Here is a 26803-nt window from a genome sequence, read left to right as displayed (position 1 = left end):
TGGATTGACTTTTTGCCTGAGAAATGTGAGCTAGGAAATGGTGATGCTAAGCTTTCTGCCTGACTGTCCACCACTTTATTCCTCCACAGTTCTCCCTTGGCCGATCGGATTGACAGTTTAGGATAGGATGCCCCTTGGAGATCTAGAGGACGGGAATGGATGGAAAAAGAAGACGTCAGACATCAAAGAAAACTACGACTTCAAAGAAATTCTGGGAACGTAAGTGTTCTGACACCACTGTTACAGTAATAGCTACAGTGGGGTCCAGAATGATGGGATCCCTTGATAAAGATGAGCCAAAAAATGACTGTGTATTAAAAAAAAATGATACAAATACTGAGATATATTGTATGCTAAAGAAATGGAAAAATGTATACTAATACAATTGCTCAGAGAAATAGATTTTGTTTAACAAGTAATATCAAACATCCCTCCAAAATAGAGGTCAAAATTAGTGGAGAATGACATTGAGCCTTTTTCTATGAGACTGGAGAACACATTGGGAGGGATCTTAGACCATTCCTCCATACAGATTCTTTCCAGATCCTTGATATCCTTCGTCTGCCTTCTTCAATTCAAACCACTGGTTTTCAATGGGGTTCATGTCCGGAGACTGAGATGGTCATTGCTAAATGTTGATTTTGTGGTCAATTAACACATTTCTTTGTAAATGTGCGCTTGGGATGTTGTCTTGCTGGAAGATTCACTTGCAGCCAGTTTCAGCCTCCCAGCAGAGGCAACCAGGTTTTTGGCTAAAATGTCCTGGTACTTGGTGATGTTCATGATGCCATTGCACCCCAGGACCAATGGCCTTTTGAAAGCACAATTCATATGCAGAAAATACCTCATCCCTACTGTAAAATATGGTGGTGGATCTTTGATATTGTGGGGCTATATTGCTTCCGTTGGTCCTGGGGCCCTTGTTAAGGTCAACCGATTCATGAACTTTACCAAGTACCAGGACATTTTAGCCAAAAAAAATGGTTGCCTCTGTCAGGAGGCTGAAACTTGAATGCAAGTGAATCTTCCTGCAAGAAAATAACCCCTAGCGCACATCAAGTCCATAACCACAGACTAAGGATATCAATAGGGCCCTATTAAATCAGTTATTTTTTGCCTCATTCCATTTTTTGTTTGAGTTTTTCCAGGTTTCTGTTTTTCAATCTCAAAATCATACTTTCTTAATAGGAAGAAAAAAAAAGGATGTTATAAGCCCACAACAATGCTTAAACCACACCAGAAGACCCCTTTTGGGGTCTGGGAAAAATCAGACATTTCGAATTTTGGGTATATTTACCCTAGTTCAACTGCACACCAGCAAGGGACCGTTGTTTGGTTAGCAATGTTTCTGTAGCACTCATGTGATTGCAGAGTTGCAAAACAAAAGGCTGGATTGATGCAAATAATCATTATATCATTCTGCCATTTAGGCATAGGCTACTTTGTAGTTAACATTTAAGGTTTTTGGGAAAGCCTTTCCATCTACCAGAAGAAGGTTGCCATTACATTAGCATTATCACTAACGGCAACACAAAGTGGTAGACAAATGCGTGCGCACGCAGTGTCAGAGGAAGGCCCAAAAAATTGCCAAAGACTCCAGTCATCCAAGTCATAGACGGTTCTGTCTGCTACCACACGGCAAGAGGTACTGGAGTGCCAAGTCTAGGACCGAAAGGCTCATTAACAGCTTCTAACCCCAAGCAATAAGACTGCTGAACATTTAAATCAAATGGCCAGCCAGACTATTTGTAAATGTTTTATTAACTCTATTTTCTTAAAACTGCATTGTTGGTTAAGGGCTTGTAAACAAGCATTTGTATTTGGCACAGGTGACATGAAATTTTATTAGATTATTTGATTCCCGTGACTTTGCCTCTTCAGAAAGTTGTATATGAATCACTGAGGCTTTTTATGCATCTTTTATGTTAAACTTGGGCAGATGAATGCATTTTCTAATAAATTCAATACATTTAGTTGATTTATCTACGAATTAAAAAAAAAGGTATGTTGTTGAATTCCATTTAATGTCTAGATTCCTGGATTCCGTCCGCATTCTCCGCAACGCAGATTTTATAGGGCCCTAATTATCTAGGATCTGGAAAGAATCTCCAACCTCATAAAACATTTTAGAAAACAGCTCCGTGTCGTTATCCTCGCAAGGCGAGGGTGCTTGAAAACAACGGATCAAATATTCTTACTCCTACTTTTAAAATGTGTTATTACTTGTTAAACAAAATCTATTTTTATGAGGAATTGGATTAATATAAAATAACATAATTGTTCATTTTATGCAGTTTTTTGCTTATCTTCATAAAGGGGTCCAATAATTCCGGACCTCACTGTATATACAGTAACTCTCAATGCTGGGAGAGAGATGTGCAAGGAGAAGTATAGTATGTTTAGCGTTCCAGAGAGATTAGTGTTCTTGGCCATCATTGTATTTATTTATAGTGTCTCAGTGAGAACAGAGCATAGAGCAGCCAGGACAAATGGCCCAGTAACAGCAGCTCATGAGAGGAGCAAAGAGGGGGAAATGAAAAAAGGAGCCAATGAAAAACAGGGTGAGAAGAATACATTTAATTTCACCAGGAAACACCCTTGAGGTTCGAATCTTATTTTTTGCAAGGGTGACATGGATGTCGTTCGCGGTAATAACACACACTTGGATGTGATCATGGGGCCAACATTTTTCAACATATTTTGGCCTTTTTCTGTAGCACGGCATCAAGCTGCCATGGATCCATTATGCGTTTACTTGGATGTTCTGAGAAGGAGAACCATAGCGATCCTATAATGAAGAAGGAGAACTCTCTTATGTCCTTGAGTAGTTCAATTTAGAATGTGTACTTAAAAATGTATCCTTGTTTGCCTTCCCACAGTGCGTATGTGTACCTTAGCATGTCTCTGCTTGGGGTAGAATGCAATGTACTCTATCCTTCGGGTATAGTGGGTAGATATAAGGTGGCGTGGGCAGATCCGCCCGTCTCGGATATAGTCATTACTGGTCTCTCAGATGCTAAAGGCAAGATGGTCTGACTGCTGCATTACGGTCACTGTCTTATGCGGTCTTATTCAGACCATTGCTCTTCTGTCAATGTGTTTGTGATCAGACAGAGAAAACGTTCTTATGCATTGTTTAATTTTTAAATTTCACATTTATAAAACATTTCTCAGTAGACATTGTAATGGTCCAAACTTTGAAGCGCATATGAAGCCTAGGATCATCACATGATGTTTCAGTCAGTTCACACAAGTAGAGAATATAGAGAATAGGGTGGCATTTGGGACTCAACCACTGTTGGATGGATAAGGAGGTGGTCCCTTACTGTATATCAGACCTGATGTAGCCGAATGGGGAAAGCTAAAGTAAGTAGAGAGACAAGTCAGTCATATACAGTTCCGGTATTACACCATATTTATCCCAATGTTGCATCAACGTGAGAGAAGCAGATCACCACTTCAGTGTTAAACAGTAAACAACAATCTTTATCCAGATATTTCAACCTTAAAGTTGTTAATTCTCTTTATTTCCAATAACATTGGATAGAGAATTCAATACAGTAATGTGGAGTCTGACAGAATATTGAGATATTATTTAAAAAAAAGTCTTATATAAGCAGGATTTAAGGAGTAAATAACCAGGAGGGTAGCATCGCCTTGTTCCAATGAAAACCTCGTAACCAATCTTCCCTCCCTGTTGTCAGTGTTCCCAGTGAGACCTGGCAGAGAGCAAAATATAATCCCACTGTATGTGTTGACGGAAAGCTCCTTACGCTCCCAGAGAGATTACTGAATTCAGTTTATCCAGGAATTCAGGGTATGGAGTTAATTAATTAATTAGGAAATATTTTATTCGGGTTTTATGGTTTAATCCTGACATTCCTCTTGTGTTAGGACCCGGCTGTTGTACAAACTGTCCTTGTGGACATGTGGGGTTGATAACATCTGGATCTATAAAACAAATTATCATTCAGTGGATGTTGTTTTTATTTGATTTTTGAAACACAGTATGTCACTATGTACAGTGCCTTTGGAAAGTATTCAGACCCCTTGATTTTTTTACACATTTTGTTACGTTACAGCCTTATTCTAAAATGGATGAAAAATATTTTTTTACCCCATAATGACAAGGCGAAAAAAAAATAGAAATACCTTATTTACATAAGTATTCAGACCCTTTGCTATGAGAATTGAAATTGAGCTCAGGTGCATCCTGTTTCCATTGAACATACTTGAGATGTTTCTACAACCAGTGGTAAATTCAATTGATTGGATATGATTTGGAAAGGCGCACAGCTGTCTATATAAGGTCCCACAGTTGACAGTGCATGTCAGAGAAAAAACCAAGCCATGAGGTCGAAGGAATTGTCCCTAGAGCTCCGAGACAGGATTGTGTCAATGCATAGATCTGGGGAAGGGTAACACATTTCTGCAGCATTTAAGCTCCTGAAGAACACAGTGGTCTCCATCATTCTTAAATGGAAGAAGTTTGGAACCACCAAGACTCTTCCTAGAGCTGGCCGCCCGGCCAAACTGAGCAATTGGTGGAGATGGGTTCTTACCTCCCTGACCAAGCCTGATGGTCACTGACAAAGCTCTAGAGTTCCTCTGTAGAGATGGGAGAACCTTCTAGAAGGACAACCATCTCTGCAGCACTCCACCAATCAGTCCTTTATGGTAAAGGGGCACATGACAGCCGGATTGGAGTTTGCCAAAAGGCACCTAAAGACTCTCAGACCATGAGAAACAAGATTCTCTCGTCTGATGAAACCAAGATTGAACTCTTTGGCCTGAATGCCAAGCGTCACGTCTGGAGGAAACCTGGCACCATCCCCACCGTGAAGCATGGTGTTGGCAGCATCATGCTGTGGGGATGTTTTTCAGTGGCAGGGACAGGGAGCCTAGTCAGGATTGAGTCAAAGATTAGCGGAGCAAAGGACAGAGAGATCCTTGATGAAAACCTGCTCCAGAGCACTCAGGACCTCAGACTGGGGTGAAGGTTCACCTTCCAACTGGACAACGGCCCTAAGCTCACAACCAAGACAACAACATGTGGAAATAGTCAAGGGGTCTGAATACTTTCCGAATGCACTGTAAGTGGCATGGAATTATGCCTGATCATATCTGATGATGACTGATCATCTAAGTTTGTTTGTTGAACATTGTGAAAAAAATGTATTATATCTATGTATTTTCCTGGTCTTGAGTGGGACACAAATGTGACAAAACAAGTTTCTGTGGAATGGATGGTGAGTTTAATGTAATGAATTGCTCTTTGTTTGAAACACACTCAAACTGTGGGAAGATGTGGTAGTGTTGTTATGTGACTAGGACCAGACCAGAGCACCGTATTGAATCATAGTGTGTTAATAAGAAAAGGAGATACCTAGTCAGTTGTACAATTGAATGCCTTTTACTGAAATGTGTCTTGCGCATTTAAACCAACCCCTCTGAATCAGAGAGGTGCAGGGAGCTGCCTTAATCAACATCCACGGGGAACAGAGGATTAACTGCCTGGCTCAGAACGACAGATTTGTACCTTGTCAGCTCGGGATTCGATCCGGAAACCTTTCGGTTACTGGGCTAATGCTCTGAACACATGGCTACCATACCCAGGTACTAAGTGTTAGGAAGAATAGCATGTTACATTGTTTCTTTTAAAACCAAACTCTGCCCACGTGGCACGTCACGTCATTTCAATGTGGAAATATGGGTCATATTTGGTTGAGACGTTGTTCAATGAGATTTCAACCTTTGATTCACCCACTCAAAAAGACAGCCAGAAATTTGTTGAATTCCCAATGTGTTATCACTGCTTTCAACCATCTAAAAGCACAACCAAATTCCGATGAAAAAACGGTCAGATTTTTGGTTTAGTTGTCATCTAAATGTGTTATCACTGCACTTTCAACCACTTAAAAAACACAAAGTTGAAATGGGAATACAATGTCAGATATTTTGTATTTATACAACAATTGAATGTGTAATCACTGTTTCATCTAATAGCACAACCAAATGACCGGGACTGAAGTTGAGATTAGATTAAAAGTTCATAGTGCAAGATATCAATGATGTTCGAGATCCTGCACAGATTGTTTTAGCAATTGTGAAGATCTCTCCACAGACCTGCATGCTATGTTGAACATGCACATTTTCTATGATTACATAGGAAGACATTTATAGTTACTGTAGGCTAACCTCAAAATGTGTCCATGGATGTGCTGCTCATTTTACGATTGAATAAATACTGCTACATTCATTTGTAAGAGCCTTAAATTTGGACTATTTACTATATTACAAAAGTTGTTTGGCTGTCAACGCAACCATATATCAACATTAAGGAGATGTATCTTTTGTGCTACTGACTTTAATTCCAGTTTGTCTACAAATGTATATATTTTTTATGTTGGATTCACATGTCTCTTAACCAACAATCTAATTTTAAGACTAAATCTAATAAAACTTTAATGTTTGATTTACTCCTATTCTTTACCTTAGATTTTTCATGAGATGGAGATTTGAATCCAACATATCAATTCTACATTTCTAGACAAAATAGGATTTAAAGCCAGACTAAGTCTGTGGCACAGATGGAACTGTCCAAGCAGAAGATATATCTCCTTCAAATGTTAATGTTTGGTTGCGGTGACAACCAAACACAATTCAATATCCAGTTTGTCTACAAAATAATATATTGATATGTTGGATTCACGTCTCCAGCTCAACCTGTAAGGACCAACGCTGGAGATGAGAGGCAGGTACGGGGAGTTGACATTTAATACGGAACAGACAGGCAACAAAACAGGAACAGCGTCAGCACACGGGTAAACAAGGACATATGACGAGTAGTACTGCAGTGGGGAACCAGACAGATATAGGGGAGGTAATGACAGAGGTGATTGAGTCCAGGTGAGTCCAGTAATCGCTGATGCGAGTGACGGGGAAGGGCAGGTGTGTTTACTGACGGTGGCAGGAGTGCGTAATGCTGGGGAGGTAGAGCGGGAGCAGGCGTGACACATCCAAAAAGTTAAAGAATAGGACAACTGTTTCAACTTTAAATGCACTTTAAATAATATTTGCTTTAGACCTATTATTTACCTTTGATTTTTGGTTGAGAAGAGTTGAATCCAACATATTAATGATTAACTTGAAGATTAAATTTGAAACCAACCAAAGCTTGAAACCCTAGGCATGTATTGTCTCTTTTTAGTTGAACCCTGGGTTGAATTGAAACGAAAGCTGTTGATGACTTTGCAAATGCTATATAGGCCTAAATAGTATCATTGTTGATATAAGTGATAGAGTACGGTCACATGTAATGTTAAACTGACCCTTTTGAATGACTTTGATAGCGACAGTGAATATATTTAGTTATTAAGAGATCTCTCAATAATCATTCTCACGATTGCACATTGCTAGTACTCAGTGACAAATATCAAAACTAAGCTGGGCTTGGTTAAATCCCTGGATGGGAGACCAAATTAATAGCTGTAGATGGATCAACTCTCCAGGAAGAAGTGCTGCCAGCCTGTCGTTTTTTTTCTGATAGTGGATATAACATTGTTTCAAAGATACAAATTCAACATTTTATACAAGGTTTGTCTTTGTTGAAAATGGGTTACAATGATGGCATAATCCTGTGGTTGAAATCCCACCCTTAAAAAAACAGTTTGGATAATTATTTTCAAATCCAATGTATTTTTCACATAGGTTCCATGTCACAATACATTGACAAATTACATTTGAAATAATATTGATTCAACCAGTTTGTGCCCAGTGGGTGTTCTCTGGGTGTTCTCTGTGTTGTCTGTTCACACTGCTATGCTTTATCTTGGCCAGGTCGCAGTTGCAAATGAGAACTTGTTCTCAACTAGCCCACCTGGTTAAATAAAGGTGAAATAAAAAAATAAAAATAAAACATTCACAGTGAGTATGGAAATAGTCATGTAAACACCTTACTCTGTTTATCTTAATCGGCTTAAGGTCAAAATAGAAGTAAGCATACACCGATTAAAACACTTGGTTTTCTTAATCTGCATTTCAGCGGTGTATATGATCTGTGTATATGCCAGCACCGGTAGCGCAACCCTCCCTCTTATGTGCGAGTGAAGTGGCTTCGGAAAAACTTTAAGTATGCATCTTAGAAATAGTTATCACAAACTTTATATGTCCAAACGTATAGTTAAAAAGGTTTGGCAAAAATAACATGGTCACTGTGGTAGAACTCTTTTTTTGATTGCTGATTTTCAGCATTTATCAAAAGTCAGATCAGTAGGCTTTTTTAGAGGTGTTGATAGGATTTAATGTAAATAGGATTATTATGGAAATCGTTCTTGCCAAGAATGTAAACATTTTAGACAAACTACAGTGGGGCAAAAAAATATTTAGTCATCCACCAATTGTGCAAGTTCTCCCACTTCAAAAGATGAGAGAGGCCTGTAATTTTCATCAACACTTCAACTATGACAGACAAAATGAAAAAAAAATCCAGAAAATCACTGTAGGATTTTTAATGAATTTATTTGCAAATTATGGTGGAAAATAAGTATTTGGTCACCTACAAATAAGCAAGATTTCTGGCTCTCACAGACCTGTAACTTCTTCTTTAAGAGGTTCTTCTGTCCTCCACTCGTTACCTGTATTAATGGCACCTGTTTGAACTTGTTATCAGTATAAAATCACCTGTCCACAACCTCAAACAGTCACACTCCAAACTCCACTATGGCCAAGACCAAAGAGCTGTCAAAGGACACCAGAAACAAAATTGTAGACTTGCACCAGGCTGGGAAGACTGAATCTGCAATAGGTAAGCAATTTGGTTTGAAGAAATCAACTGTGGGAGCAATTATTAGGAAATGGAAGACCACTGATGGCCAAGACCACTGATAATCTCCCTCGATCTGGGGCTCCACGCAAGATCTCACCCCGTGGGGTCAAAATGATCACAAGAACGGTGAGCAAAAATCCCAGAACCACACGGGGGGACCTAGTGTCACGAACCGGCTCAAAGCCCGTAACAAAGGGAGACAACGTGGAGATAAGGAGTAACAAAATATATATTTATTAACTAAAGCAACTAAGGAAAATATACAATGGTGTGTGTAATCAGTAATCAGTAGTGTAAGTGAGTGTTTTGCATGCATGAATGTGAGAATGCAGGGTGTTGAAATGTGCCAAAGCAAACAAACAAACAAAAGGCCACCAAGAACCACAACACAATCTACAAATGTCTGCATGGAGAGAGTCTCCTCCATGAATGGGGAAGTGGTGTATTTATCCTGGGAAACACCTGGGCCCAGGTGTTTCCCATGTAGCTGACGACCCTCTCAACTCCGCCCACCGGCATCCTAATAAGGAAACAAAAACAAAGACAGAATACGGCAGACAGAGTGGGAGGGTCGTCACATTCCTCCCCATAAAACCGGGGACCAACAAGGACCCCGGAACAACATACCAGCCCCTGCAGTCCCAAATTGACACAGCCTCCTACGTCCCAAATTGGTGAGGGGTTATGTGTTACACTTACAATTTGCCCCAGCCAACCTCCTCCCCAAACCTCAGCAACCTTCGCACAGGAAGCAACATTTAAGAGGAAAGAAGAAAACAAGACCAGGAGGGAAAAGACAGGACAGAGAGAACATGACAATACGAAACAATGGTCAGTCACGTAAACATTTAGGAACAGGGTGCACGAGAGAGCGCATCAGCAATCACGTTTTCAGTCCCCCTGATGTGCCGCACATCGAGATGGAATGATTGTAAAAATAAACACCATCGCATTATCCTCTGGTTTGGACACATCATGGACCTCAAAAAAGTGAGGGGGTTATGGTCGGTGTAGACCACAATAGGTACTACCCCCGACCCGACACACACTTCGAAGTGTTGTAGCGCCCAAATGAGTGCTAGCGCTTCCTTTTCAATAACCGAGTAGTTCAACTGATAATCGTTGAACTTTTTGGAAAAGAAACTAACAGGCCTCTCAACCCCAGACACATCTGCTTGCAGCAAAACTGCACCTGCCCCCACATGACTAGCATCCACCTGCAAGGTAAATGACAAATCCATGCGAGGAGCAGCCAGCACCGGAGTTGAGGTAAGCAACCTCTTTGCATCTTCAAAAGCGTGTTGACAACGAGTAGACCAAACGTAAACAGCCTTAGCTTTCAGCATATCGGTCAAGGGAGCGACCACAGTAGAGAAGTTACTACAAAAACTACGGTAATAACCAATCATGCCCAAGAAACGCATCAGTTCCTTTTTAGTAGTTGGTGATGGAAAAGCATCAATAGCCACCACTTTAGCCCGAACAGGACGCACTTCACCCTGCCCAACCACTTTTCCAAGGTATGTAACGGTTGCCTGAGCAAACTCACATTTAGCCAGATTGATTGTGAGGCGAGCCGCAGCCAGACGGTCGAACAAGGCTTGAATACGGGACAGATGTTCTTCCCAAGTATCTGCATATATCACTACATCGTCCAAATAAACAGCGCACCCGGTCAGACCGGCGACAACCCTGTTCATAAGTCGCTGAAAAGTCGCAGGTGCATTACGCAGACCGAAACTCATAACCGAATACGAGTACAGACCAAAGGGTGTAATAAAGGCAGAGATTTCACGTGCCCTAGTCGTCAGTGGCACCTGCCAATAGCCTTTTAACAGGTAAAATTTGCTCACAAACTTAGCTGCACCGACTTGATCAACACAGTCCTCCATCCGAGGAAGAGGAAATGAATCTGGCTTTGTGACACTGTTTACCTTACGGTAGTCCGTACAAAATCGGTTTGTTCCATCCGGTTTACTGACCAAGATACAGGGAGAAGCCCAACTGGAGAAAGAAGGCTCTGCTATCTTACTCTCCAGCATGTACTTGACATCAGCATCCAGCATCCAGACAACGTAGTTTCTCTGAAGAAACCACCTGCACCACCACCTGAATGACCTGCAGAGAGCTGGGACCAAAGTAACAAAGCCTACCATCAGTAACACACTACGCCGCCAGGGACTCAAATCCTGCAGTGCCAGACGTGTCCCCCTACTTAAGCCAGTACATGTCCAGGCCTGTCTGAAGTTTGGTAGAGAGCATTTGGATGATCCAGAAGAAGATTGGGAGAATGTCATATGGTCAGATGAAACCAAAATATAACTTTTCGGTAAAATCTCAACTCATCGTGTTTGGAGGACAAAGAATGCTGAGGTGCATCCAAAGAACACCATACCTACTGTGAAGCATGGGGGTGGAAACATCATGCTTTGGGGCTGTTTTTCTGCAAAGGGACCAGGACGACTGATCTGTGTAAAGGAAAGAATGAATGGGGCCATGTATTGTGAGATTTTGAGTGAAAACCTCCTTCCATCAGCAAGGGCATTGAAGATGAAACGTGGCTAGGTCTTTCAGCATGACAATGATCCCAAACACACCGCCCGGGCAACGAAGGAGTGGCTTCGTAAGAAGAATTTCAAGGTCCTGGAGTGGCCTAGCCAGTCTCCAGATCTCAACCCCATAGAACATCTTTGGAGGGAGTTGAAAGTCTGTGTTGCCCAGCAACAGCCCCAAAACATCACTGCTCTAGAGGAGATCTGCATGGAGGAATGGGCCAAAATACCAGCAACAGTGTGTGAAAACCTTGTGAAGACTTACAGAAAACGTTTGACCTCTGTCATTGCCAACAAAAGGAATATTTTATTTATTTTATTGATTTTATTGATTTATTTTACCTTTATTTAACCAGGTAGGCAAGTTGAGAACAAGTTCTCATTTACAATTGCGACCTGGCCAAGATAAAGCAAAGCAGTTCGACAGATACAACGACACAGAGTTACACATGGAGTAAAACAAACATACAGTCAATAATACAGTATAAACAAGTCTATATACAATGTGAGCAAATGAGGTGAGAAGGGAGGTAAAGGCAAAAAAGGCCATGGTGGCAAGGTAAATACAATATAGCAAGTAAAACACTGGAATGGTAGTTTTGCAATGGAAGAATGTGCAAAGTAGAAATAAAAATAATGGGGTGCAAAGGAGCAAAATAAATAAATAAATTAAATACAGTTGGGAAAGAGGTAGTTGTTTGGGCTAAATTATAGGTGGGCTATGTACAGGTGCAGTAATCTGTGAGCTGCTCTGACAGTTGGTGCTTAAAGCTAGTGAGGGAGATAAGTGTTTCCAGTTTCAGAGATTTTTGTAGTTCGTTCCAGTCATTGGCAGCAGAGAACTGGAAAGAGAGGCGGCCAAAGAAAGAATTGGTTTTGGGGGTGACTAGAGAGATATACCTGCTGGAGCGTGTGCTACAGGTGGGAGATGCTATGGTGACCAGCGAGCTGAGATAAGGGGGGACTTTACCTAACAGGGTCTTGTAGATGACATGGAGCCAGTGGGTTTGGCGACGAGTATGAAGCGAGGGCCAGCCAACGAGAGCGTACAGGTCGCAATGGTGGGTAGTATATGGGGCTTTGGTGACAAAACGGATTGCACTGTGATAGACTGCATCCAATTTGTTGAGTAGGGTATTGGAGGCTATTTTGTAAATGACATCGCCAAAGTCGAGGATTGGTAGGATGGTCAGTTTTACAAGGGTATGTTTGGCAGCATGAGTGAAGGATGCTTTGTTGCGAAATAGGAAGCCAATTCTAGATTTAACTTTGGATTGGAGATGTTTGATATGGGTCTGGAAGGAGAGTTTACAGTCTAACCAGACACCTAAGTATTTGTAGTTGTCCACGTATTCTAAGTCAGAGCCGTCCAGAGTAGTGATGTTGGACAGGCGGGTAGGTGCAGGTAGCGATCGGTTGAAGAGCATGCATTTAGTTTTACTTGTATTTAAGAGCAATTGGAGGCCACGGAAGGAGAGTTGTATGGCATTGAAGCTTGCAAAGTATTGAGATAAACTTTTGTTATTGACCAAATACTTATTTTCCACCATATTCTGCAAATAAATTCATAAAATATCCTACAATGTGATTTTCTGTTTTTTTTTTCTCATTCTGTCTGTCATAGTTGAAGTGTACCTATGATGAAAATTACAGGCCTCTCTCATCTTTTTAAGTGGGAGAACTTGCACAATTGGTGGCTGACTAAATATTTTTTTGCCCCACTGTATATTTATCTGACTATCCACAATAATTGTATTATTGTGTGCATGTAACCGTGCTCAGTGTTTAAACTCCCCGCCTCAGAATAATCTATCATGTCAAATACTGTACACATTGGTCGTGCAAAGGGAGGGGCCTTCCAGGAGTTGTTAATTGTTCAAGTTTAGTGCACTTCATACATGGAGGTGAAACGCAGGTTGACGTCTATTGTCATGAGTCTTTCCCTGTCGGCATAACTGAGTGATTTCTGTTAGATTGTCCAGCTGCAAAGTCAAAATTGGCTATATCATTGTGTCATTTCTCTTGCGTTCATTGCACGCAGAGTCAGGATATATGCAACAGTTTGGGCTGCCTGGCTCATTGCGAACTAATTTGCCAGAATTTTACGTAATTATGACATACATTGAAGGTTGTGCAATGTAACAAGAATATTTAGACTTAGGGATGCCACCCGTTAGATAAAATACCGAACGGTTCCGTATTTCACTGAAATAATAAACGTTTTGTTTTCGAAATTATAGTTTCCGGATTCGATCATATTAATGACCAAAGGCTCGTATTTTTGTGTGTTATTATGTTATAATTAAGTCTGATTTGATAGAGCAATCTGACTGAGCAGCAGCAGGCCCTTAATCATTCATTCAAACAGCACGTTCATGCGTTTTGCCAGCAGCTCTTCGCAAGCACAGCGCTGTTTATGACTTCAAGCTTATGTAACCAATGTGAAATGGCTAGCTAGTTTGCTGGGTGTGCGCTAATACTGTTTCAAACGTCACTCGCTTTTAGATTTGGAGTAGTTATTCCCCTTGCGCTGCAAGGGCCGCAGCTTTTGTGGAGCGATGGGTAACGATGCTTCGAGTGTGTCTGTTGTCGATGTGTTCCTGGTTCGAGCCCAGGTAGGGCAAGGAGGGGGACGGAAGCTATACTGTTACACTGGCAATACTATAGTGCCTATAAGAACATCCAATAGTCAAAGGTATATGAAATACAAATGGTATAGAGAGAAATAGTCATATAAATACTATATTAACTACAACCTAAAACGTCTTACCTTGGAATATTGAAGTCTCGTGTTAAAAGGAACCACCAACTTTCATATGTTCTCATGTTCTGAGCAAGGAACTTAAACGTTAGCTTTTTTACATGGCACATATTTTACATGGCACATATTTTACATGGCACATATTTTACATGGCACATATTACTCTCTTCTCCAACGCTTTGTTTTTGCATTATTTAAACCAAATTGAACATGTTTCATTATTTATTTGAGGCTAAATTGATTTAATTGATATTTTATATTAAGTTAAAATAGGTGTTAATTCAGTATTGTTGTAATTGTCGTTATTACAAATAAAAATAAAATGAAAATTGTCCGATTTAATCGGGATCGGCTTTTTTGGTCCTCCAATAATCGGTATCGGTATCGGCGTTGAAAAATCCTAATTGGTCGACCTCTACTCAAGACCCCTCAGAGCCTGCAACGCAAACCAAATTGAGACCATCTCGAGAGATTGGTTCATTTAAAGTCTATAGTTCGGTTCCCTTTTTTAGTGCAATGTGAACACAAAGCTCTCCAGGTTCACTTACCATTATTTCCACTCCAAACACCATATGCTACTGCAGCACCGTTTCCCCTGCCATAGCCCCTTACATTTGTGCCACAAACAAAAAATGTGCAGGTTGTAGGTACAATTTTCAATTTAAACATGATTTAACCTGCAATTCTTCTTCTGCCATTTATCCTGTTACCAGTCATTTTTACATGTAAATATTATATTTAGATTATAATTAGTATGTCTTATTTTGTAACTAAATTCAAACTATTAGCTTGCAGTTCTCTTAGTATTTACACTTTACACATTTTTAGTTTGCCTTTGAATGAGGACTCTTTTTTCCAGTTCTCTTCATCCATTTTGTGGTCCGAGTCCTCTATGCCTTCACATGGCTGTTTAGAAAGGAACCAAGATCTTTTTCCAACATTCACTAAATACACTCTGGGTTTTTATGAAGTACAGGGCAAGCCATGCCATCAGATGGTGTTATCGGACAGCTAAATATACCTACTTACATTTTGAAAACTAATAGATTGCGATTAGTTAAAAGACAAGATATACCAGTAATAATTATCAGAAGATAATATTACCATGTAAACATTGGTAACATAATAAATAGTAGAGGAACACTGCAGATGAAATAATACTGTAATTTAAAATTGTACACTGCCCTTTCAAGAGGTAGCATTCATTTTGTGATTAGTGCTATACACGATCCTTGGGACATCCCTACCCTAAATCCTAACCTTAACCCTTACCTAACCTTAGCCATTTTAAATGTCAACTTCAATGGGGTAACGTAAGTTGGGACATCCCAAGAGTCCTGGGTTGCAAGGATTTGGTGCCTAATGTTGTGATTCTCACCAAATATGTTGTCTTCTCACTATTTAAACCACACAATTGAATCAACAGTTTATGAAGCTTTCTTACCCTATAGATCACATGTTGCAAACAAATAATCTGAACATTGTGTCAGTACAAAACTCTACACATATTTTGAAATTCTTGTGCATCCTTGACAATTGCTAATCAATATCCAAAAAGCAACAACAAAAAATTCACGAGCCTTCACATAATTTTCTCTCTTTTGTAGTTACTAATGTGAAGGGTTATGGCAGGGGAAACGGTGTTGCAGTAGTCTAGTGTGTGTGGTGCGGGAATAATGCCAAGCGAACCTGGACAGCTTGGTGTTCACATTGACATAAAAAAAGGGAACAGGTCTGCGGAATTCAAGCAAACCGAACTCAGACCACCTTGAGAGGGTATCCGTTCGGTTTGCTTCGGGGGCTCTTTTAAAAGGCGTCTGAGTTCCTTTGGAGTGTTCACATTGCATAAGAAATTAAGTGAACCGCACTGAGTTCACCTGTAAAGAAGACTATACACTCAGCGGCCAGTTTATTAGGTACATCCATCTAGTACTGAATCAGACCCCCCTTTGCCTCCAGAACAGCCTGAATTCATCCACACATGGAAACGTTGCTCAATTGGTATCAAGGGACATAACTTGTGCTAGGAAAACATTCCCCACACCCTTACACCACTGTCACCAACCTGTACCTTTGACAATGGCAGGATGGGGCCATGCTGCTTACGGCAAATACTGACTGCCATCAGCATGACTCAGCAGGAACAGGGATTCATCGAACCAGGCAATGTTTTTCCACTCCTCAATTGTCCAGTGTTGGTGATTGCGTGCCCACTGGAGCAGCTTCTTCTTGTTTTTAGCTGATAGGAGTGGAACCCAGTGTGGTTGTCTGCTGCAATAGCCCATCTGTGACAAGGACCAACGACTTGTGTGTTCCGATATGCCGTTCTGTACACCACTGTTGTACTGCACCGTTATTTTTCTGTTTGTGGCCTGCCTGTTAGCTTACACAATTATTCTGTTTTCACCCACAGGACTGCCGCTGACTGGATGTGTTTTGTTTGTCGCACCATTCCCTGTAAACCCTAGACACTGTAGTGTGTGAAAAGCCCAGAAGGCTGGCCGTTTTAGGTACTGGAACCGTTGTGCCTGGCTCCGATGATCATACCATGCTCAAAGTCGCTTAGGTCTCTCGTTTTGCCCATTCTAACGTTCAATCGAACAGTAACTGAATGCCTGTCTGCCTACTGTATATAGCAAGCCATAGCCACGTGACTCATTGTCTGTAGGAGCTAACCATTTGTGAACTGGGTTTTGTACCTAATAAACTGAGAACTCCAGCCAGCTTTTGACGTGTTTGACTCATGTTTCCCTGTTTGTTTTGCTTTTAGCCAATCAGTAGTCAAGGCCTAATGGAAAGAAAGATCCCTGCATGTCTAACTGTTTTGCACTGCTCGGAGGTCATAGCGATCTGGTAGTCTTGACAACAGCGAGAGAGAGTTTTCTGCATGCAGTCAGTCACTATGGAGACAGAAGTAACTTTTTTCGTTAGGCAGATGAATGTGTTGTAAGACACAGTAAGATCCCCTCTCCTGTTGACTCAAGCTCTCCTAACTGGGATCATCTGGAGGCTGGGGCTCGTAGTCACCCCGAATGTTTCTCTTCTTCCTGAAGGCTGTAAATGAAGGGAGGGGAAGGAGAGGAGGCGAAGGGGAAAGAGAGGGCAGAGGGAGGGAGGGGACGAGAGGGATGCTAGCAGTCCGACTACTCCTCTGTTTGGCTTCATCCTGACTCCTGCACTCTACAACACTCCATCACGGCATTGCTTTATTGCTGTTCTTGTCATTTCGACATCTAAAATGAGTCTTATGAGATGCTTTTTTTCACAACCATAATAACTGTCAATCATGAAAATCATTTGTTGCAAAGTAATCTCGCTTGCTAGAGTCATGGCAGCTGTAAGAGACCAGTTGAAAAGCATTGTGGATATGAATTCTTCCTACTTTTCTAGTCTATCAGTCCGTCTTTTTAGAATCTATTCTAGTCCATAGAGTAATGAAGGAATGACAGTACAAGATTGTCAATTTCACAGCAGCACAGTAAGTCATATGGGATAATGACGTATGGTTAGGAGTTGGGACAATCGTTCTCATACGCATGGTGGACTAATCATCAATGTTGGAAAACACCCACTGCTATCTGATGAGTTTACATGAGAGGATTCAGGTCCAGAGGAGCCGTGACACAGTATGATTTGTTATTGGAACAGTAGCTATAGAAAATATATTAGCATCGTTAGGCGCTGGTCTGGTACTCGTGGGTGGTAAATGTATGTTGCATTATCATGTTCACAACACGAGGTGAGAGGAAGGGATTTGAGGGGTTGGGTTGAAACTGTTAAGAGAGCAGTGACCATATGCCCACACGTGAACGCCAACGACTAGAAAAAGCTCAAACCAAGTTTATTCACCCCACTGAGTCATACAGCTGCCAAGACAACATACAAGCCACACAAACAAATCGTTATACCTTACAACTAGGCAGAGTCACCTCCTTGCATGTCTAAGATTACCTAACACCAAAGAAGGATTGGTGGAAACACAGTAGGTTCCTCCCTCTTTGTCATGGCCCTGCTTAACTCTTGGACCCTCATGGGCGTGGAAGTGAGTATGTGTAGGAGATGTTCTTCCAGCAGCATCTCTTCAAACTGGTCTCGAGTTGAGTTCCACATTCCCCATGGTCCTGGTTCCGCAGCAACTGGCTTGCCTTATCAAGAACTGACACTTGACTGTTGACCTTTCCTCTATCCTTAGGAACATTCATATTCAACAATAATATTTGAACAGAATATGAACTTCCTGCACTTCCCCTTTTCTCACTTTCCATATCACTCAGTAACTTTCCACACACCAAGTACCTCTTCACCCTTCCTTGACCCCCAACATATGCATTTCTTACACATGTGAAGTAATCAAAGTTTTGTTATGGTAACATGAATAAGTATATTTCAAGCTAGAATCCAACAACGCTAATGCACACACACAAACCAATTAACACACCCGTACAGAAAGTAAATATTGTTCTGGTGTAGGAAAATGTTCTCTATGGATCACATTCAGACGTAGGAAATGTATGCCTTCCCTACGCACTTCTCAGTAGTTGGTATTCAGACTTACCTTATGCAGGTGCGTAACAGAATTGGCAGGTGTGGTTCCCTTGCGCGTGCTGAATTAATTTGAATTCAACCTCTCAGAACCCTCCCACTTGCTGTCCAACAGATTTTCTTGTGGAGTTTTCAGTCAATAGGATTTTCAATACATGTATCTAAAGCCATCCCTTTACATTTGGCATACCTTTAATTCAAATTTTATTAACAGACTCACTAGAATATATAGAGAGCGGTTCAGAATGTAAGGGACCAATGAAAGAAAGCCATGTAAATACACGCATATTCATATTTTCAGCACCAATTAGTATATTTAAAAATACTCTGTCCTATTTATGAATGACAAAAAAATAATCTGGTTTGGAGAGCCTTTACACACAAAATATATTGATGAATCCAAAATACACTGGTTTCAATTGTTCAAACCATGAAATATTGGAAGGAGGGAAAAGTGTCATCTGTGATGACAACGGTCCAGTTGTCGTGAACCGTGTGCCAGGCTCCAATTTTACACTACTACTTATGTTCTGCGTTCCATATTGATTCAAATAGGCTACATGTCCAAAATTATTGCACAACTTGCAATACGTTAACCTAATATGATCCACTGTTGCTAGCGATCCTCAGGAACAACTTCCTTGTTCCAACCACACAAACATGACAAAGGAAAGAAAGATGAACTATGTAATGGAATGATGCAAAATGTAAGGAAACTAACACTAAAGTCACTGACATTTATAACGGATGGTGGCTACCGATAGTGGCTAATATTTAACATGATACAATAAATTAAGAAGAAATACAGCGACGTCTGGGCATATAACTAAAACATTATAAAAATCAACTCAGGTTTGGCGCTATACTATCATTTGCGCATGGCTACAGAAGCCTATAGCTTGGGTCTCAATTTCGGCCTTGCAAGTTATAAGGCCAGCATTTCATAAACTTCCCTGTGGAAAAGGTGATATGTTGACATGCTTTAGTATTGCTGCTAAATGACTTGTTTCACATTTGTGTCCAGTGAACCAAGGTTAAAAGTTGTCTGGATGTCCTTTGGGTGGTGGACCATTCTTGATACACACAGGAAACTTTTGAGTGTGGAAAACCCAGCAGCGTATGGGGTTCTTGACACAAACCGGTGCGCCTGGCACCTACTACAATACCCCGTTCAAAGGCACTTAAATATTTTGTCTTGCTTATTCACCCTCTGAATGGCACATACACAATCTATGACTCAATTATCTCAAGACGAAAAAATCTTACTTTAACCTGCCTCGTCCCCTTCATCTACCCTCATTAAAGTGGATTTAACAAGTGACATCAATAAGGGATCATGGCTTTCACCTGTATTCACCTGGTCAGTCTGTCATGGAAAGAGCAGGTGCTTTATACACTCAGTGTATATTTACAATCCCCTTATCCAGACGACTTACTCATTTACCTAGCTCGTATCAATAGTTCTCATCAATCTGTAAATAACAGTGCATGGAGAATGGTGTTATTTCTATCAGAAGAAATAAAGTTCTTCCACTTGGAACCAACAGGTTGCTCGACCTGATTCATTGTTTAATCACACGTAAAGGTGGTGGAATGAGGGAATTATGTCAAGGTTAGAATATGACGCATCTGTAGAAAAGGGAATTACATTCCATTTACACACGCTTAATTCATGTCAGAATCCCCCGCTATTAGAGGGGGAAAAAGCATATACTGTGCGGATCAGGGGGATATGTAGGGATGGGGGTTGTTGAGTTGGGGGGGGGTTGTTGAGTTGGGGGGTTGATGTTTGGGTGAGGATCATGGGTGAGGCAGGAGTGGGAGATGGTTTTGGCTGCCTGGAAGGAAGCACATGAATCATGTGGAATCGACAGACAGCCATCCATCATCAGTCTGATGTTAGTTTTTCTCAAATCGCGAGAACTTCTGATCTTTCCTTTGTACCTGACTATTATATATTTGACCACCTTTTGATAAACTTAATATAAATGTCACCAGTAGATACACAATCTGGTACTTTTGTATACTTTTTAGCCAGTAGTTCTGAAGGTAGCTCTCACGAGCCAAAAGTGGTCACCAAAAATGGCTTACTCCGTCACATACAGTATATGCACCACGTCATTGCGCTCTCTCGCTCTGCTGTGTGTGGATCTTGCTAGCTGTCACTCAAATGGTCAGGGGCTGAGTCGCATTGGCCGGAACTCAAATTGCTTGGGGGCTGGCCCACATGGAGGAAAATGGCGCATCACAGCTTCCAGAAAAACAGGCTTTCAAACTAGGGATTTCGTGGCTTACCACAGTCAAGTTGGCTGGATGTCCTTTGGGTAGTGGACCATTCTTGATACACACTGGAAACTGTTGAGCATGAAAAACCCAGCTGCGTTGCAGTTCTCAACACTCAAACCGGTGTGGCCTGGCACCTACTACCATACCACGTTCAAAGGCACTTAAATGTTTAGTTTTACCCATTCACTTTGAATGGCACACACACAATCCATGTCACAATTGTCTCAAGGTTTCAAAATCCTTCTTTAACCTGTCTCCTCCCCTTCATCTACATTGATTTAAGTGGTTGAAGGTGACATCAATAAGGCATCATAGCTTTCACCTCATCAGTCTGTCATGGAAAGAGCATCATAATGTTTTGTACACTCATCATAATGTTTTTCCACAGTTGGGAATCCAGTCTTTCCTCCCTTAAAAAGGAAAGAAACGCTCACATTGAATGTTATTGTTTTTTGTGCATTTCTGAGCGATGTTCTATCGATTCCCTGGGTAATTTCATGTTGTTTTCATGTGTATCTGAGCTATTGCTGTTCAAGCAGGCAGAAACTGAGCCGGTATGACGTGCCATTGTGATAAAGCTGCGCTCACTACACTGGAAGTTAATAGAAACTTTTAGATCGCAAAACCGTTTATCATACATGGCCGATGTCATAACGCGGGAGGTTGTCTTCTCTCGAATGAGCCATTAATCATATTTTTGTGATATTCCTACCTCGAGAAATGTTTTATTTAACCAAGGCTCCACGACATTTATCCTATTTGTCTGCCTCTTCAGCCCAGGGTGCATTGCATGGTGCATTGCATGGTGCCATTGCATAGACGTTGTGAATGTCAGACTCCACTCTGCGAGGCACACCATAGCGCAGTGGTCTAATCAGCACTCTTCAGCTTCAAGCATCAAGAGTTCGTGACCAGTGCTGAGCAATCGTTTTGACACTTTGTATGAATGGAAACTGTTGGTGTAGCCTACTGTTAACATTTAACCAATCCAAAAGGCAGATGCCTACTGCGTACCAAGGCAACTACCTTAGTAGGTAGCACTTTTCCAGCAGGTTACTGCCATTTGGGCCGAGATTTGAAGGCAGCATCACCTGATGATGTGATGAAACCAACAGCCTTGGTTTCTACTAGGCAGTAGGCATCTGCTTCCAAAATGACGTAGCAGTCAGACGTGTGTTTTGACCCGTCCTGTCCCGTGTAAATATTGTTTATTTTATTTAAAATATATTTTAATCTCACTTCACATTTACGGACTGAATATACACTCCTGCAACCCGCCTCAACCAATGTGGTACGGATGTGCTATTTTTATACTTTAGAACTGGAACCCCCATCAGAAGCTAGCCAGCTAACTAGCTACTAGTCAGTTATCCACTGCTAGCGGTCTTCAATGTTAACTCGGACACCAGCCAGCCTAAGCTCGGTCAATACCAGCCAGTCAACACAGCGCGATATCACCCCAGAGCATATCAGACTGCTTTTTCTCTACCACATCTCCGGATTCCTACCGCAAGCTCTGAACATTTACACCGGAGAATCACAGCTAGCTAGCTGCAATCCGAGTGGCTACTCCTGGCTAACGTCTCTGTCCCAAAGCAAGCAGCAGTTAGCCTTGAGCTAGCCTCGAGCTAGGCCCATCTCGCGGCTGGCCGAAGAGGTCCACCAGCTAATTTCTTAAGCTACAATACCTCTTTTGCCAATTGGCCGTGACCCTTCACTGCCGACACAGAGCTCCGCCGATCCATCACGACTGGTCTGACGACGTAATTGTCCGAGGTGGTCTCAACAGGCTCTTCCAATGCGATGTCACCGAAGGCCCATCTGCTAACCCTGACCTGCTAACTGTCTGAACCGCCATGTCTCCAGCTCGCCTAGCGTAGTAGCGACTACTGAATCGGCTCCCTGACTCACCTATTGCTACTCATTGGACCCTATAATCACTCGGCTACACATGCCTCTCCCTAATGTCAATATGCCTTGTCTATTGCTGTTTCGGTTAGTGATTATTGTCTTACTTCACTGTAGAGCCCCCAGCCCAATATGCCTTAGATAGCGCTTTTGTCCCACCCCCCCCACACATGCGGTGACCTCACCTGGCTTAACTGGTGACTCTAGAGACAAAACCTCTCATCGTCACTCAATGCCTAGGTTAACCTCCACTGTACTCACATCCTACCATACCCTTGTCTGTACATTATGCCTTGAATCTATTCTTACACGCCCAGAAATCTGCTCCTTTTACTCTCTGTTCTGAACGCGCTAGACGACCAGTTCTAATAGCCTTTAGCCGTACCCTTATCCTACTCCTCCTCTGTTCCTCTGGTGATGTAGAGGTTAACCCAGGCCCTGCAGCCCCCAGCACCACTCCCCTTCCCCATGCGCTCTCATTTGTTGACTTCTGTAACGTAAAAGCCTTGGTTTCATGCATGTTAACATTAGAAGCCTCCTCCCTATGTTTGTTTTATTCACTGCTTTAGCACACTCCGCCAACCCTGATGTCCTAGCAGTGTCTGAATCCTGGCTTAGGAAGGCTACCAAAAATCCTGACATTTCCTTCCAGCTACAACATTTTCCGACAAGATAGAACTTGTCGGCAATCTACTGCAGAGATAGCCTGCAGAGTTCTGTCATAATATCCAGGTCTGTGCCCAAACAATTCGAGCTTCTACTATTAAAAATCCACCTTTCCAGAAACAAGTCTCTCACCGTTGCCGCTTGTTATAGACCCCCCTCTGCCCACAGCTGTGCCCTGGACACCATATGTGAATTAATTGCCCCCATCTATTTTCAGAGCTCGTACTGTTAGGTGACCTAAACTGGGACATGCTTAACACTCCAGCCATCCTACAATCTAAGCTAGATCCCCTCAAGATCACACAAATTATCAGGGAACCTACCAGGTACAACCCTAAATCCGTAACCATGGGCACCCTCTTAGATATCATCCTGACCACCTTGCCCTCTAAATACACCTCTGCTGTCTTCAACCAGGATCTCAGCGATCACTCCCTCATTGACCTCATCCCACCAGTAGAGGATGCCTGGTTGCTCTTTAAAAAGTGCTTTCCTCACCATCTTAAATAAGCATGCCCCATTCACAAAATGTAGAACTAAGAACAGATATAAACCTTGGTTCACCCCAAACTTGACTGCCCTTGACGAGCACAAAAACATCCTGTGGCGTTCCGCATTAGAATCGAATAGCCACAGCGACATGCAACTTTTCAGGGAAATCAGGAACCAACATACACAGTCAGTTAGGAAAGCTAAGGCTAGCTTTTTCAAACAGAAATATGCATCCTGTAGCACTAATTCCAAAATGTTTTGGAACACTAAAGTCCATGGAGAATAAGAGCACCATCTCCCAGCTGCCCACTGCACTGAGGCTAGGAAACACTGTCACCACCGATAAATCTACAATAATCGGTCATTTCAATAAGCATTTTTCTACAGTTGGCCATGCTTTCCACCTGGCTACCCCGACCTCGGCCAATAGCTCTGCACCCCCTGCAGAAACTTGCCCAAGCCCCCCTCCTGCTTCTCCTTCCCCCAAATCCAGACAGCTGATGTTCTGAAAGAGCTGCAAAATCTGGATCCTACAAATGAGCTGGGCTAGATCATCTGGACCCTATCTTTCTAAAAATTATCCTCCAAAATGGTTGCAACCCCAAAGATTGGAAAGCTGCTGCGGTCATCCCCCTCTTCAAAGGGGGAGACACTCTAGACCAAAACTGGTATAGACCTATATCCATCCTGCCCTGCTTTTCTAAAATCTTCGAGAGCCAAGTAAACAAACAGATCACCGACCATTTAGAATCCCACCGTACCATCTCTACTACGCAATCTGGTTTCCGAGCTGGTCACGGGTGCACCTCAGCCACGCTCAAGGTCCTAAACGATATCATAACCACCATTGATAAAAGACAGAACTGTGCAGCCACCTTCATTGACCTGGCCAAGGCTTTCTACTCTGTCAATCACCGCATTCTTGTCGGCAGACTCAACAGCCTTGGATTCTCAAATGACTGCCTTTCCTGGTTCACCAACTACTTCTCAGACAGAGTTCAGTGTGTCAAATTGGAAGGCCTGATGTCCGAACCTCTGGCAGTCTGTATGGGGGTACCACAGGGTTCAATTCTTGGGCCCAGTATTTTCTCTCTATATATCAATGATGTCGCTTTTGCTGCTGCTGATTCTCTGATCCACCTCTATGCATTCTGTAAACATCTGGCCCTTCTTTGGACACTTAACAAACCTCCAAACAAGCTTCAAATCTATACAACACTCCTTCCGTGGCCTCCAACTGCTTTTAAATGCAAGTACAACTAAATGCATGCTCTTCAACCGATTGCTGCCCGCACCGGCCCGCCCGACTAGCATCACTACTCTGGACAGTTCTGACTTAAAATATGTGGACAACTACAAATACCTAGGTGTCTGGTTAGACTAAACTCACTTTCTAGACTCACATTAAGCATTTCCAATCCAAAATTAAATCTAGAATCGGCTTCCTATTTCGCTACAAAGCACCCTTCACTCATGCTGCCAAACATACCCTCGTAACATTTACTATCCTACCGATCCTTGACGTCGGCGATGTAATTTACAAAATAGCCCCCAAGTGGAATTTGCGGTTTGCCTTCAAAATAAGTGTCATTGAGTGATGCAAATGAATACAAGAAGTAGAATTATGCCATGCTTTTATTTTGAAGGCTAACCGCAAAGTCCACTATTGTGGCTAATCCTTATTGTGGCTAGCTTCACATAGATGGGTCCGACCACCATTAATCAAAAACTGTCTTATAAATTAAGGTTAGATGACACCTAGCTATATAGTTAGCTTGCTAACTGTAGCTACTGAATCAGATTGTCGTATTATTTGACACGTCAAATAGTGTATCCTTTAAAGACCCAAACAGCGTTCCATAGAAATCCTGGTTGAGAATGAAACGACTGAACAACGAAATAGCACAGCAAGTAAGTGAAAGAAACAGGTTTTTGATTATGATTTACTGGTAATGGGGACATACGTAAATGCCAACAAAATAATTTTTTGGTCAGTGTGGTGTGTGTGTGTGTGTAACCTTTAACTAGGCAAGTCAGTTATTTACAATGACAGTCCGGATGACGCTGGGCAAGTTGTGCACCACCCTATGGGACTCCCAATCATGGCCAAATGTGATACAGCCTGGATTTGAACCAGGGACTGTAGTGACACCTTTTGCACTGAGATGCAGTGCCTTAGACCGCTGCGTCCATGTGTGTTAACTATTTAACTGTACAAATGTTAATAAAATCGGTATCGGTAAAATCAACAGCGCCTCTTCAACCTCAGGAGGCTGAAGAAGTTTGGCTTGTCACCCAAAATCCTCAAACTTTTACAGATACACAATTGAGAGCATCCTGTTGGGCTGTATCACCACCTGGTACGGCAACTGCACCGCCCACAACCGCAAGGCTCTCCAGAGGGTGGTGTGGTATACACAACGCATCACCGGGGGCAAACTACCTGCCCTCCAGGACACTTACAGCACCCAATGTCACAGGAAAGACAAAAAGATCATCAAGAACAACAACCACCCGAGCCACTGCCTGTTCACCCCATTACCATCCAGAAGGCGAGGTCAGTACTGGTGAATCAAAGCTGGGACCGAGAGACTGAAAAACATCTCAAGGCCATCAGTCTGTTAAACAGCCGTCATTAACACAGAGAGGCTGCTGCCTACATACAGACTTGAAATCATTGGCCACTTTAATAAATGGATCACTAGTCACTTTAATAATGTTTACATATCTTGCATTACTTATCTCATGTATATACTGTATTTTATACCA

At 42.0% G+C, this 26803-nt stretch overlaps 1 protein-coding gene across 1 annotated transcript in view; it reads left to right on the top strand.

Annotated features, from left to right (window-relative positions):
* camk1a (calcium/calmodulin-dependent protein kinase Ia) overlaps window positions 1-26803 on the top strand; it is a 64623-nt gene that overhangs the window by 5231 nt on the left and 32589 nt on the right. The window contains exon 2 of the mRNA XM_036950122.1: window positions 90-219. Coding sequence (XP_036806017.1) covers window positions 128-219 — 92 coding nt within the window. The 5' untranslated portion in view covers window positions 90-127. The remainder of the gene's footprint in view (window positions 1-89; window positions 220-26803) is intronic.

This window comes from Oncorhynchus mykiss, chromosome 17 (assembly GCF_013265735.2).
Source record: "Oncorhynchus mykiss isolate Arlee chromosome 17, USDA_OmykA_1.1, whole genome shotgun sequence".
NCBI lineage: Eukaryota > Metazoa > Chordata > Actinopteri > Salmoniformes > Salmonidae > Oncorhynchus > Oncorhynchus mykiss.
This window is presented reverse-complemented; position numbering and strand designations above follow the sequence as displayed.